Genomic DNA, 12,754 nt, shown 5'->3' with positions numbered 1-12,754 from the left:
ACTCAGTGAAATACCTGAGATGGCCTCCTCCTGTGTCTGGACCTTGGCAGCCAGTCTACTCCCCTCTATTGCTTGCCACTTCAATAAAAGAGGCTCTCTTCAAAATAATGGAAGCCTCACCTTTCAAACCCAGGGTCCAATCCCCACCATGTGCCCACTTGAGGCTACACCTTAGGATTTATCACAACAGTAAAAGCCACAATGACTTTACCCACCCTCCCAACTATCACCCCCCCCCCCCCACCACAAAGTCCAGATTGAACTTTTCTCAAATGTTTCCTTCAAATGATTGCCTTATCTTTGAGCTCCACACCTTTTACTGAGGCATGTGCTGTGGTTGAGAAACTATATGCCAGAACATGTTCGAGTTATGGCATCTGTGGTGATATGAATCCAGGATGTAAACAGGAGCTATTAAAGTGAAAGAGGATTAAATTTGCACAAAACAAGAATCACAGAATTCAATATTTTCCTTTTGAGAAAGGAATATGAACATTTATTTGGATATAGGCAATTAGGAAAAATCTGACACTCAGCCTACATAGAAAATACATTCAACAGATCTGGATTCATAAATATATACAGTAACTGGTACATACCTGAGCAGGCTAGCATTACAGTCAGTACAAGCCAAAGCACTTACATTAATTATTTACTTTGCATTGTTCGAAAGAGTCACAGTCAGTGTCGAAACAGTTCCTGGCCCAGCCCTTTGAATTTAAACTTTAAAATTTCTTGGAGATTCAACCAGTTTTTTGATCTTCTGGAAGAGGGCATCTCAATGGCTCACTGTTGTTGCCCCTGCCCTCATCCCTCTCTGTGTTTCTATGTTCTGCAAACCACCAGTAACATCAAGGAGATGATGTTTTGTGAACTCTTCAACCACGATATTAGTGTGTGGCCTTAAAAACTCCTTAAAGGCTGATCCTTGTGGCAGGACCACCTTTGCTACTACTTGCCACAGAATTTGAGAGTGCAGCTTGCAGGGGGTTTCAGGCTCAATGCAACTGACTGTGACTAACTTATCGAAACCATGTTTCTGCTTGGAGTTGCTGACAAGGTGGGAAATTAACTTCAAATAAACAAGAATGGCAGGGGAAATTTAAAAAAAAAACAACAGAATGATCATTCATTCCACAGAGGAGATGCAGTCATGCCTGGTTCTTTCTCAGTTGTTGATCAGTTAATTTTCATTTCCACAAGGGAAGACATCCAGGGCTTGAAGAACAGGAAACAAGAGAAGTAGACACAGCATCCAAGATGTGTTCGGCAGAAGCCCAGAGGCACCACACTTTGGAACAGTTGCTGCAAAGACATGGAATGAAACAAAAAATAAACCAGGTAGATTGTTAGACAGCTTGCCTTTGGATCTACTCATCACAGCCAGCAATAAGACAGCCACTGCTTCCTAATACCGTGTAAAAGAATGTTGATAAAAGAGTTTCGAGCATCATGTGTACTTGGAGTATTGTGGACTATTCTGGCCATCCCATGACAGGAAGTATGTGGAGGCTTGGAAAAGGGAACAGAAGAGATTTACCAGGATGTTTCCTGGTTTATGAGGCATGAGAAATGTTGTTTACTTCTGAAGTGTCTGAGGCTGAGGGATGGCTGAATAGAAATATACAAAATTATGAAAGGAGTTGATAGGGTTATAATGTCACAAAATAGAGGTCGTGCATTTAAAAGAGAGGGGATGTTGCACAGTTCAAAGGAAAAGTGCTGGGCATTTGTTTTACACAGAGAGTGGTGGGTGTCTGGAATGGCTTTTAGGAGTAGATACAAAAGTAGCATTAAAGAGACACTAGAATATTCAGGGATATGTATTATATGCATGCAACAGTTTTAGTTTAACTTGGCCCTCCTGTTCAGCACAGACACCAGGCCCTATGTTTGATGGTAAGAATGTTGAGTTTCATCTTGCAATATAAACTTACCTGAAGTTCATTCAATGGACAAATGCTTTCAATTGCTCATCTCAAACAGATTTCTCAGGAAATGGCTTCAACTTTGTGTTTGTACTGACAATAACCACACCAGCAGTGCGAATATAAGACAGCTTTAATAAACTAATATGTACACTAAGAGGTCTTGTCTCTCTGCAAGACGAGCTTGGAAGGCTAGACTGTAGCTCTGGACTGCCTTATATACAAGGTCACCAGTGTTCATTATGTGAAATGGCTGATGGTAGCTAATCTGTATTGATGTCACCAAGAATAAAAGATGGGGAAATGGTTAAGATGCTTATTGATTCTCAATTGCCTATATACAAATGGACAACATGAAGTTGAATCCATTTGTGTTTCCTGACACTGCCCAGTCTGTTGATTCTGCAACGAGTCTTTATAGAATATACCTTTAATGTAGTAAATAATCTCAACAGCAGCATCACAGAGGATTTAACATCAAGAACATATTGAGACATGTAAGGGCATAAAGGGTTGTATTAAGGAACATCTTATAGAAAAAAAGTAGAATGGCAGAGGTTTAGTTAAAAAAAAAGTTGGTGATAATAATGCTGAAAAGAAAGTCATCAACATTTGTGCAGCTGACAAACTTACTGGGATAGGGAGCGAACCTAAGATTCCTTTGTTAGGGAATAAACATGGGTTCCTGCTTCTGATTGTCATGGAGTCTCATGATTCATCAATACTGATCCAGCCACTGTACTCGCACATCCATCAACCCATTCACTCGTACTTCCCATATCACTAAGTGGATAGCAAATAGGATTTGGATCACCACATAATCATAGAGCACAAGGGTAGTGTTGGAGATGAGCAAAGGGGCTGTGCATTAGAAATCCAGGGGGAAATGTTAAGAGTAAAGATCTCAAAATGTCCCATCAAACACTTTTAAATGGTAGGTACATGTTAGGTACAGAACAAGGCTATATTGTCTGAGTAAGGAGGAAATAGTACTTTGAGTGACATATTGATAGCCGAGACCACTGGCTAGATAATTTTGTTTGTGGTCTTGATGAACGGAAGAGGGGTCACAATGGTGATGATATACCAAATGTTCAATTGTAGAACATGGGATTTGAAACTGCCAGGCCTTCTGACAGATTCTTCACACTGAAATTTGCAATGTTCTTTGAAAATATCCTTACCTTTCAAAACTGAAATCGTTTTGTTGAATTCCTGCATTGGTTCAGTTTTGAAGCGAAGGTGACAAGTATACTTGCCATCAATCGAAGTGCCAAACCCATTCAAGGTGGCCTTTAACTGGACATCTGTCAAGGTTATTTTTACCCGATTCTTCAAAGTGGGCGACACCTTGTTTGGTTGGATTGTACTTGCGAGCACCAGGGTTTGATTATTTTCTTTGAGGAGACTCCACTCATAGTTGATTTCAGAGATCTTAGTGTAGAAGCAGAGAAGGCTCAGATCATTGGTCTTTGTGATGCAGGCCATCAGTTTGGTGATTTGTTGGCCTTCCATCAAGGGCAACACTAAAACCAGAAATGAAACAAACCTCATGATAGTCCAATTGTACAGTTTAACCATGTAATTTATACATTTCTTACAATGAAGAAGGGATGAAAATGTTCTTCCTGAGTGTTGTTGAAGTTGCTCCCCACCACCCCCCCACCCCACCCAGGCATGTGGCAAATGTTCCATCGCACTTGCGTCTTGTGTAGACTTTTGGAAATCAAGAGGTGAACCACCTAATGCAGAATGTCACCCAGGCCAAATTGCCACAGCATTTATGTGATTGAAATTTATTTCAAAAATGCAAGTTCATGAAATCTGAAATAAAGACAGGAAAATTGGAAACTCTCAGCCATTTACACATGCTGCCTGCCCCGAGTGCTTGCAGCAATTTCTGCTTTATTTTCCATTCATGTGGTTGATCTATCTTAATTTCAGCTCAAAGTTAATGGTGGGAGTTTTGCGTTGATTATATCAATAACTGTTGTCACAAAAAGGTGGTTAAACTTATCCCAAACTGGTGATGATCATTTCCAGTACTGCATAGGGAACTTAGGAAGCTATTACAATAATAACCCTCTCCTTTACATCCAAATTGGCAAGATATGTTTATAGTTTTATTTTCCCCTCATTGTTATACATTACAATGGACAACAAAGATTTTGCTTCCTGAACATTTTGGGTGCATATGGATTTTGGACTGCTGATCATGAAAATCACCTCAAAACTTTTAAAAAGATATCACTGATTTTTGTAATGTCCTGTCTACATCAAGCCTTCAAAACCACGAAGTGCAATGTGTCATTGAAAACTCATTTTATGCATTTGCACATGGGCGTCTTCCCTGCTGATCGTGGTGCAGTCAGTCACAAACTTGGTGAAAGGTTTCACCAGGACATTACGATCATGTAAAAATGGTATCAGGGTAACTGGAATCCATCAACGCTGGCCGACTATTGTTGAACACTGACATGAGGTTGTTTGAATACAAATGATAATCAGCGGCAAAACATTTTTACGTCAGCTGAACTAATGCAATGTGTCAGCATCATTATGCAATTAAACATGTTAAATTCAATAAAATTTAATTTAATGTTTCTCCACCTTCCTACGTGATACAGCGAATCTGAAATTATCTTTGTGTTCACCTTGAAGTTGTCTATCATAATCCCCAATTTATTTTAGGAAGCAAACCTTTTGAAAAATAATTGTCCAGCATTATTAGAGAGGAGGATAGAAAGATAAACTGTTCAGACTATCACACACAAATGATAGCTTGTATTTCTCTATATCTTAAGGCAGTATTTTAGTATTGTTAAAGAAGAGATGTATTTACTTTTTTAAAAATATAGAGATACTCAGCTATTGAAGGTATACTGAGGTATTTGTAAGTACTCTTCGAATTGTTCCATATTGCTTAACTGTCTGGATATCTTGCAGATCCTGAGTAAATACATTCAAATTCATATTTCCTTAGGAGCACATACCTGCCAGGACTGATAGTATCAGCAAAGGGTTCATCTTTGGTAAAAGCCAGGAGCTTCCTATAATCCACAACCTTCACCTGAACAATAAGCAAAGATTAGGTCAGTATTATCTTGAACCTTGGGTCTATTTTGCTGATGTGTCAGTTCTCAAAGCAAATAAAAAAGTTTTTCCATTTCAGGACGGAAAAGCATAATGGGCATAGTCACATTAGCCTCAATATTCCGAAATGCTTCCATTTCACTTGCTGTGAGTGTCTCACTAGTCCTGGCTCAATATGTAGCCCTTTCATATGGCAGAGGTTTCAGCCTCATACAATCCCAGCTGCCACCCTAGGAAAAGAACTGCACTGACAGATGATGGAGAATGCCCTGCTGGGAGGACACTGAAGACCCCACAACACTATTCAAATAAATTAACAAAACTTAAGACATAACAAAAAAAAGTTGCTTCATTTTTGCCCTGTGACCAACATCACTAACAGAGTTTGTCTGGTTATTATTTCTGTATTGTTCCAAAGGGATCTTGCTGGGCACAGATTGGTCACTATAATTTCTGTGTTACATCATTGACAATTATTAAAAATATAAACATTGAGCTTTGGGCTGGCCTCAGAGTGTGAATAAGGCATTAAAATAAAAACTATAATTGAAATTGCATCTTCTTTTACATCAGTTATGTAAAGGAGATACAGACAGAAGCTCTTTTAGCTCAGTCTGCCATTCAACTTCATTTTACTGTCTAACTCTCATTATCCTTAGTCCACCTGCAGTCCAAAAGTCTATCTTTACTTTGAATATTTACAGATACCAATAAGTAGAAATTCTGCCTAGCCCCAGGAAAAAGAATCTCAGGTTTGTATGTGATGTCATACATGTATTCTGACAATAAATCTGAACTTTGAACTTGATTTGAACTTAACAGTTCGGCTAGTAGCCAAGTTCTTCAGATGCACTGCCACTCCAATGTGTCAGATTTAAACAATATCAACAAATTCAGGGGGAAGGCTGATCAAATCAATACCTCATCTAAAACCATCAAATATCTGTACAAAACATCAGCAAGATACATTACTAGATGCATTATCAGAAAAGTCGTACCATAAAGTAGAAAACAATATGGAAAATTCTGATCCTTTTTTTTAGAAAAAGCAAGAACTAAGGGACTATGCACATCTTGCCAATGTTGGTCAGGAATGTATTTGATGCATCAGATCATAAGTTCCATCACTTAATAGATTTCAATAAGTTGAAAGAAACACTGAGCATTTCCTTCAATCAAGAAGGAGAACACTGCAGCAACTGGAAATCAGAAATGTGCAGCAGGCCATGGACAGAAAAATTGAATGACTGTTTCAGGAGGACAATTTTTCATCAAAGCTAAATTTGTTTCTCGCAGCACGGATTCTGCTAGACCTGCTGCATTTTCCGTTCTCACTCCTCTCAGCAAGGTTGCTTTTCACCAGCAGAGCTGCCATATTGGTTGGGTGTGACCACATTTGTCAAGAGAAATACACTAAATGTCTTCATTAGCAGATCCCATTTGATCATTCATCCCTTTTCAATAATTCTTGTTTTCTTTGAAATAGAAGGCCAATTCTAATGGCCAGACTATGTGAGCCTGTGCCTGCCTGTGTTCTAATATTTGATATAGGATCAGAAATTACTTTACTTTCATTGATTACAGAAGACTGAAATGCACACTGGATGCCTCCAGCAGAAGAAGCAAATATTTACAAGACATTAAAAAGCCATTTATGGTTAATAACATTCAAGGAATAGGGACAAAGGGCTCTTGCGGAGCTCCTTGTGTAAAATTTAATCAAAATTCTAACCTTTTACATGGGGAGTCAGGACAGAACAGAGTGTGAGTGGGGTGGGTCATGCTTTAAATTAGATTAGACGGGAGCCAGAGGGAAGCTTTGCTTGAAAAGTGGAAAGCGGGCAGACCCACCAGGAATGAGGATGAAAGGTTGAGATGTGAGGATGAGTGGAGATGGGTGAATGGACAGTAAGAACTGGAAAGAAATGGGTTGCTAAGAATTTGGCCAGGGTGTACGAGGAAGAAGAGGGATGGGAGTACGTGGGGGACCTTGGGATAAGAGAGCTGCCTTGCCCTGCTGAAAGGAAGAGGGTGAGTTGGACTTCAGAACGCACATTGTGAGCTAATAATTATTATTGTAAATGCATCTTTGGCTTGGCTTCGCGGACGAAGATTTATGGAGGGGGTAAAAAAGTCCACGTCAGCTGCAGGCTCGTTTGTGGCTGACCAGTCCGATGCGGGACAGGCAGACACGATTGCAGCGGTTGCAAGGGAAAATTGGTTGGTTGGGGTTGGGTGTTGGGTTTTTCCTCCTTTGCCTTTTGTCAGTGAGGTGGGCTCTGCGGTCTTCTTCAAAGGAGGCTGCTGCCCGCCAAACTGTGAGGCGCCAAGATGCACGGTTTGAGGCGTTATCAGCCCACTGGCGGTGGTCAATGTGGCAGGCACCAAGAGATTTCTTTAGGCAGTCCTTGTACCTTTTCTTTGGTGCACCTCTGTCACGGTGGCCAGTGGAGAGCTCGCCATATAATACGATCTTGGGAAGGCGATGGTCCTCCATTCTGGAGACGTGACCCATCCAGCGCAGCTGGATCTTCAGCAGCGTGGACTCGATGCTGTCGACCTCTGCCATCTCGAGTACCTCGACGTTAGGGGTGTGAGCGCTCCAATGGATGTTGAGGATGGAGCGGAGACAACGCTGGTGGAAGCGTTCTAGGAGCCGTAGGTGGTGCCGGTAGAGGACCCATGATTCGGAGCCGAACAGGAGTGTGGGTATGACAACGGCTCTGTATACGCTTATCTTTGTGAGGTTTTTCAGTTGGTTGTTTTTCCAGACTCTTTTGTGTAGTCTTCCAAAGGCGCTATTTGCCTTGGCGAGTCTGTTGTCTATCTCATTGTCGATCCTTGCATCTGATGAAATGGTGCAGCCGAGATAGGTAAACTGGTTGACCGTTTTGAGTTTTGTGTGCCCGATGGAGGTGTGGGGGGGCTGGTAGTCATGGTGGGGAGCTGGCTGATGGAGGACCTCAGTTTTCTTCAGGCTGACTTCCAGGCCAAACATTTTGGCAGTTTCCGCAAAGCAGGACGTCAAGCGCTGAAGAGCTGGCTCTGAATGGGCAACTAAAGCGGCATCATCTGCAAAGAGTAGTTCACGGACAAGTTTCTCTTGTGTCTTGGTGTGAGCTTGCAGGCGCCTCAGATTGAAGAGACTGCCATCCGTGCGGTACCGGATGTAAACAGCGTCTTCATTGTTGGGGTCTTTCATGGCTTGGTTCAGCATCATGCTGAAGAAGATTGAAAAGAGGGTTGGTGCGAGAACACAGCCTTGCTTCACGCCATTGTTAATGGAGAAGGGTTCAGAGAGCTCATTGCTGTATCTGACCCGACCTTGTTGGTTTTCGTGCAGTTGGATAATCATGTTGAGGAACTTTGGGGGACATCCGATGCGCTCTAGTATTTGCCAAAGCCCTTTCCTGCTCACGGTGTCGAAGGCTTTGGTGAGGTCAACAAAGGTGATGTAGAGTCCTTTGTTTTGTTCTCTGCACTTTTCTTGGAGCTGTCTGAGGGCAAAGACCATGTCAGTGGTTCCTCTGTTTGCGCGAAAGCCGCACTGTGATTCTGGGAGAATATTCTCAGCGACACTAGGTATTATTCTATTTAGTAGAATCCTAGCGAAGATTTTGCCTGCAATGGAGAGCAACGTGATTCCCCTGTAGTTTGAGCAGTCTGATTTCTCGCCTTTGTTTTTGTACAGGGTGATGATGGTGGCATCACGAAGATCCTGAGGCAGTTTACCTTGGTCCCAACAAAGCTTGAAAAACTCATGCAGTTTGGCATGCAGAGTTTTGCCGCCAGCCTTCCAGACTTCTGGGGGGATTCCATCCATACCTGCTGCTTTGCCACTTTTCAGTTGTTCGATTGCCTTATATGTCTCATCCAGGGTGGGAACCTCATCCAGCTCTAGCCTTAGGGGCTGTTGAGGGAGCTGGAGCAGGGCGGAATCTTGGACTGAGCGGTTGGTACTGAAAAGAGATTGGAAGTGTTCTGACCATCGGTTGAGGATGGAGATCTTGTCGCTGAGGAGGACTTTGCCGTCTGAGCTGCGCAGCGGGCTTTGGACTTGGGGTGAGGGGCCGTACACAGCCTTTAGAGCCTCGTAGAAACCCCTGAAGTCGCCAATGTCCGCGCTGAGCTGTGTTCGTTTGGCGAGGCTAGTCCACCACTCATTTTGGATCTCCCGGAGTTTGCGCTGAAGATGGCTGCATGCGCGACGGAAGGCTTGTTTCTTCTCTGGACAGGACGGCTTTGTAAGGTGAGCCTGGTGGGCAGCTCGCTTCTTTGCCAGCAGCTCCTGGATTTCCTGGCTGTTTTCGTCAAACCAGTCCTTGTTTTTCCTGGAGGAGAAGCCCAGTACCTCTTCAGTGGATTGCAGTATGGTAGCCTTCAACTGATCCCAGAGGGTTTCAGGGGACGGGTCCGTGAGGCGGGTTGCAACGTCGAGCTTTGCTTTGAGGTTTGCCTGGAAGTTTCCTCTCGCTTCGTCTGACTGCAGTTTTCCAACATTGAACCTCTTTCTGGGGGCTTTATTGTTCCTGGGCTTTGGCTTGAAGTGAAGGTTGAGCTTGCAGCGAACCAGCCGGTGGTCAGTGTGGCATTCCGCGCTAGGCATGACCCTGGTGTGGAGCACATCTTGTTTGTCACTTTCTCGCACCAGGATGTAGTCCAGGAGGTGCCAGTGTTTGGATCGGGGATGCATCCAGGTGGTCTTAAGGCTGTCCCTCTGCTGAAAAAGGGTGTTTGTAATGACAAGCCGCTGTTCTGCGCAGAGCTCCAACAGGAGGCGCCCATTGTCGTTGCACTTGCCGACGCCATGCTTGCCCAGGATTCCTGGCCAGGTTTCTGAGTCTTTGCCGACACGAGCGTTGAAGTCGCCCAGGATGACAACCTTGTCGGCTGTAGGGGTACGTTGGATGAGGTTGCGCAGGTCGGTGTAGAACTTGTTCTTTTCTGCTGGTTCCGCCTGGAGGGTTGGAGCATAGACACTGATGAGGGTGATGTGACGCTTGTTTTGAAGTGGGAGTCGCATGGACATGATTCACCAAAATTCTTCCTTGCTGTATGATGGATAGTGGGCATGTCTGCACTGTCCGGTTCAAAAGGGCAGTGAGTAGGGAGTCTCCTTTGCCAAGGATGAGGATGGAGGGAGTTAATGCTAAACTACCCAGGGCAAAGGACATGGCAGAGACCGACACAAGGGATTGCAGATGCCCCCTAACCAGTTGAATTCCTGCTCCAGTTTGTTTTTGCTCAATATGGATGATATGTTGCTTGGGTTTGGCAACCTAGATGAAGGTGAGGGCAGGGAGAAGGGAGTTTCATGTAGGGGAGAAGCTCGCCAGTGATTGCAACCCAGGGACAAGAAGCAGATGCCTTGGGATGCGGATAGGGCTGCAATAATAAAGATAGAACCGAATGCAGAAAAAAAAACAGTGATGTTGACTGGACTGAGACAGGGGAGGTTCGTCTGGGCCACAGGGCCCCTGAGGATTTCTTTCCCCACTGCAATGGTTAGGTTTTGAACCTATCCGCCAGTTACATCTCTGCAATTTCATTTTGCCTGCAGTTTTCTCTGGAATTTAAGATGCAGCAACAATAAATTGTCCCTGACAGTCTGAATCTGACAGCTCTGAAAAAAATTCTGATTTAACCTGCACTGGACTTGCATTTAAAATGAACAATATTTCGTTGGATTCATTCCTCTGAACAATGCATACGATTAAAGATTTTATTCACCTCTACACGATTAAATATCTCCTGACTACAGTGTTGCTCAATCTGTCGCTCTATTCTCCTTAATTCATCTGCCCCCCTCCTCTTCCCCTTTCTCCTCTCTTCTCTCCCCCTGCCCCTCTCCCCTCACATCTGCTGCCTCCGTCCTTCCCCTCTCCCCCACCTCCTCCTCTCTCGCGTCACCCTCCTCTGAACTTTGGATATTTACTGTGCCTCTCCATCCTCCGCCAACGACGCTCTCCTCTCCCCTCGCAGCCCGGGGCTCGGCCCGTCTCTTCCTTACCTGCAGTGATCTCGCCACCCCCACTGCTGAAGGGACCGGTCCTCCACCGAGATGGGAGTTGAGTGTGCAGTCGGATCGACCCTGGCGAGAATGTAAAGGCTCCTGGAGCCGTTCCCCACTGCGCCACTGACTGCGCTACGACTGGCACAGCCCGCCCCCTTCCAGCCAGGTTGTCAGTGATCCCGCCCCTCCCCCTCCCCTCCCTCCAACCCTCTCCCCACCCTCCCCCTCCCCTCCCTCCAACCCTCTCCCCACCCTCCCCCTCCCCTCCCTCCAACCCTCTCCCCACCCTCCCCCTCCCCTCCCCCTCCCCTCCCTCCAACCCTCTCCCCACCCTCCCCCTCCCCTCCCTCCAACCCTCTCCCCACCCTCCCCCTCCCCTCCCTCCAACCCTCTCCCCACCCTCCCCCTCCCCTCCCTCCAACCCTCTCCCCACCCTCCCCCTCCCCTCCCTCCAACCCTCTCCCCACCCTCCCCCTCCCCTCCCTCCAACCCTCTCCCCACCCTCCCCCTCCCCTCCCTCCAACCCTCTCCCCACCCTCCCCCTCCCCTCCCTCCAACCCTCTCCCCACCCTCCCAGACGTCAGCGATCAGCAGAACAGCTGGAATCTCCGCTGCATTCTTCAATCTGCCCATTCCGTGTATTCCGTGACTGCATTTAGATCAAACGCACAACAACGACAAAAAACCCCAGAACCTTTTAGAAATGAGCGGTGGACTGAGAAATAGTCTGCGACCCTGCGTCAACTTGGTGAGAGGATGTCTGGCTTGGACAGAGCCTAGTCACTAACACACACACCCCTTTCCACATACACACTCCTATACACACACACACACCCTTTACACACACACACCTACACACACACAAACACCCCTATACACACCCCTTTACACACACACCCCTTTCCACATACACACACCTACACACACACACCCTTTACACACACACAAACACCCCTTTACACACACACCCCTTTCCACACACACACCTACACACACACACACACACACAAACACCCTATACACACACACCCTATACACACAAACACCCCTTTACACACACACCCCTTTCCACACACACACACCTACACACACACACACACACACACACAAACACCCTATGCACACACACACACCCTATACACACACACACCCCTTTACACACACCTACACACTGTCGGACTCTGGCTTTACCTTACCCTTAATTTAGTTTATGTGTCATCTGAGTCCAGCGTGCTCGTTGAATGAAGTGATAGGAGAAGGTATTCGGTTCACCAATCAGTTTATTATACAGCACAAGAATAAAACTTAACAGAGCTCTGGGTCAGTCGTTAGTTCTTAGGTCACCTGCACAGTGAGCTATTCCCCAAGACTGACCCCTATTGTCCAGTCTGCTCAGTTTATATAGATCCAAATTACCATACAGAACAAAAGTTGGCTTCCTTTGCTAGATTTTTACATAAAGTATATCACCAGCAATTTCCTCTTTATCTCGGGTGTAGACCTCTTATCTTAAATCTTCCAGATCAGACCATCCTATTGTTTTGACCAGAAATCAATTCCTACCCCAGATATTTCCAATCATCGTTCTGTTCCCGTCTGGCCAATGTCTTCTGTTTTCCTTAACACCTCCTCATGCCTTAATCTTCTTCCTAGACTGGCTTTCCATTCCCTTTGTTTTTTACAGGATATTCTTTGTTCTGGTCTGACCTGTGTCTCCTGC

The 12,754-nt window shown here is 45.0% G+C and overlaps 1 protein-coding gene across 2 annotated transcripts; it reads right to left on the bottom strand.

The window, feature by feature from the left end:
* Positions 1 to 460: 460 nt before the first annotated feature.
* Positions 461 to 11,798, bottom strand: thy1 (Thy-1 cell surface antigen). Of its 2 annotated transcripts, none has more exons than XM_069894653.1 (4): positions 11,729 to 11,798; positions 4,922 to 4,998; positions 3,113 to 3,454; positions 461 to 1,305 (listed from the first exon to the last, which is right to left on the bottom strand). In XM_069894653.1, exons 2-4 carry the CDS (start codon positions 4,953 to 4,955, stop codon positions 1,184 to 1,186), a joined length of 498 nt encoding a protein of 165 aa, XP_069750754.1. In that variant the 5' UTR covers positions 4,956 to 4,998; positions 11,729 to 11,798; the 3' UTR covers positions 461 to 1,183. The 2 variants fall into 2 exon arrangements, with proteins under 2 accessions (XP_069750754.1, XP_069750753.1); XM_069894652.1 differs by lacking the exon at positions 11,729 to 11,798 and adding an exon at positions 11,032 to 11,186.
* Positions 11,799 to 12,754: the final 956 nt, after the last annotated feature.

The sequence above is a fragment of the Narcine bancroftii genome, chromosome 8, assembly GCF_036971445.1.
Source record: "Narcine bancroftii isolate sNarBan1 chromosome 8, sNarBan1.hap1, whole genome shotgun sequence".
Classification (NCBI taxonomy): Eukaryota; Metazoa; Chordata; class Chondrichthyes; order Torpediniformes; family Narcinidae; genus Narcine; species Narcine bancroftii.
This window is presented reverse-complemented; position numbering and strand designations above follow the sequence as displayed.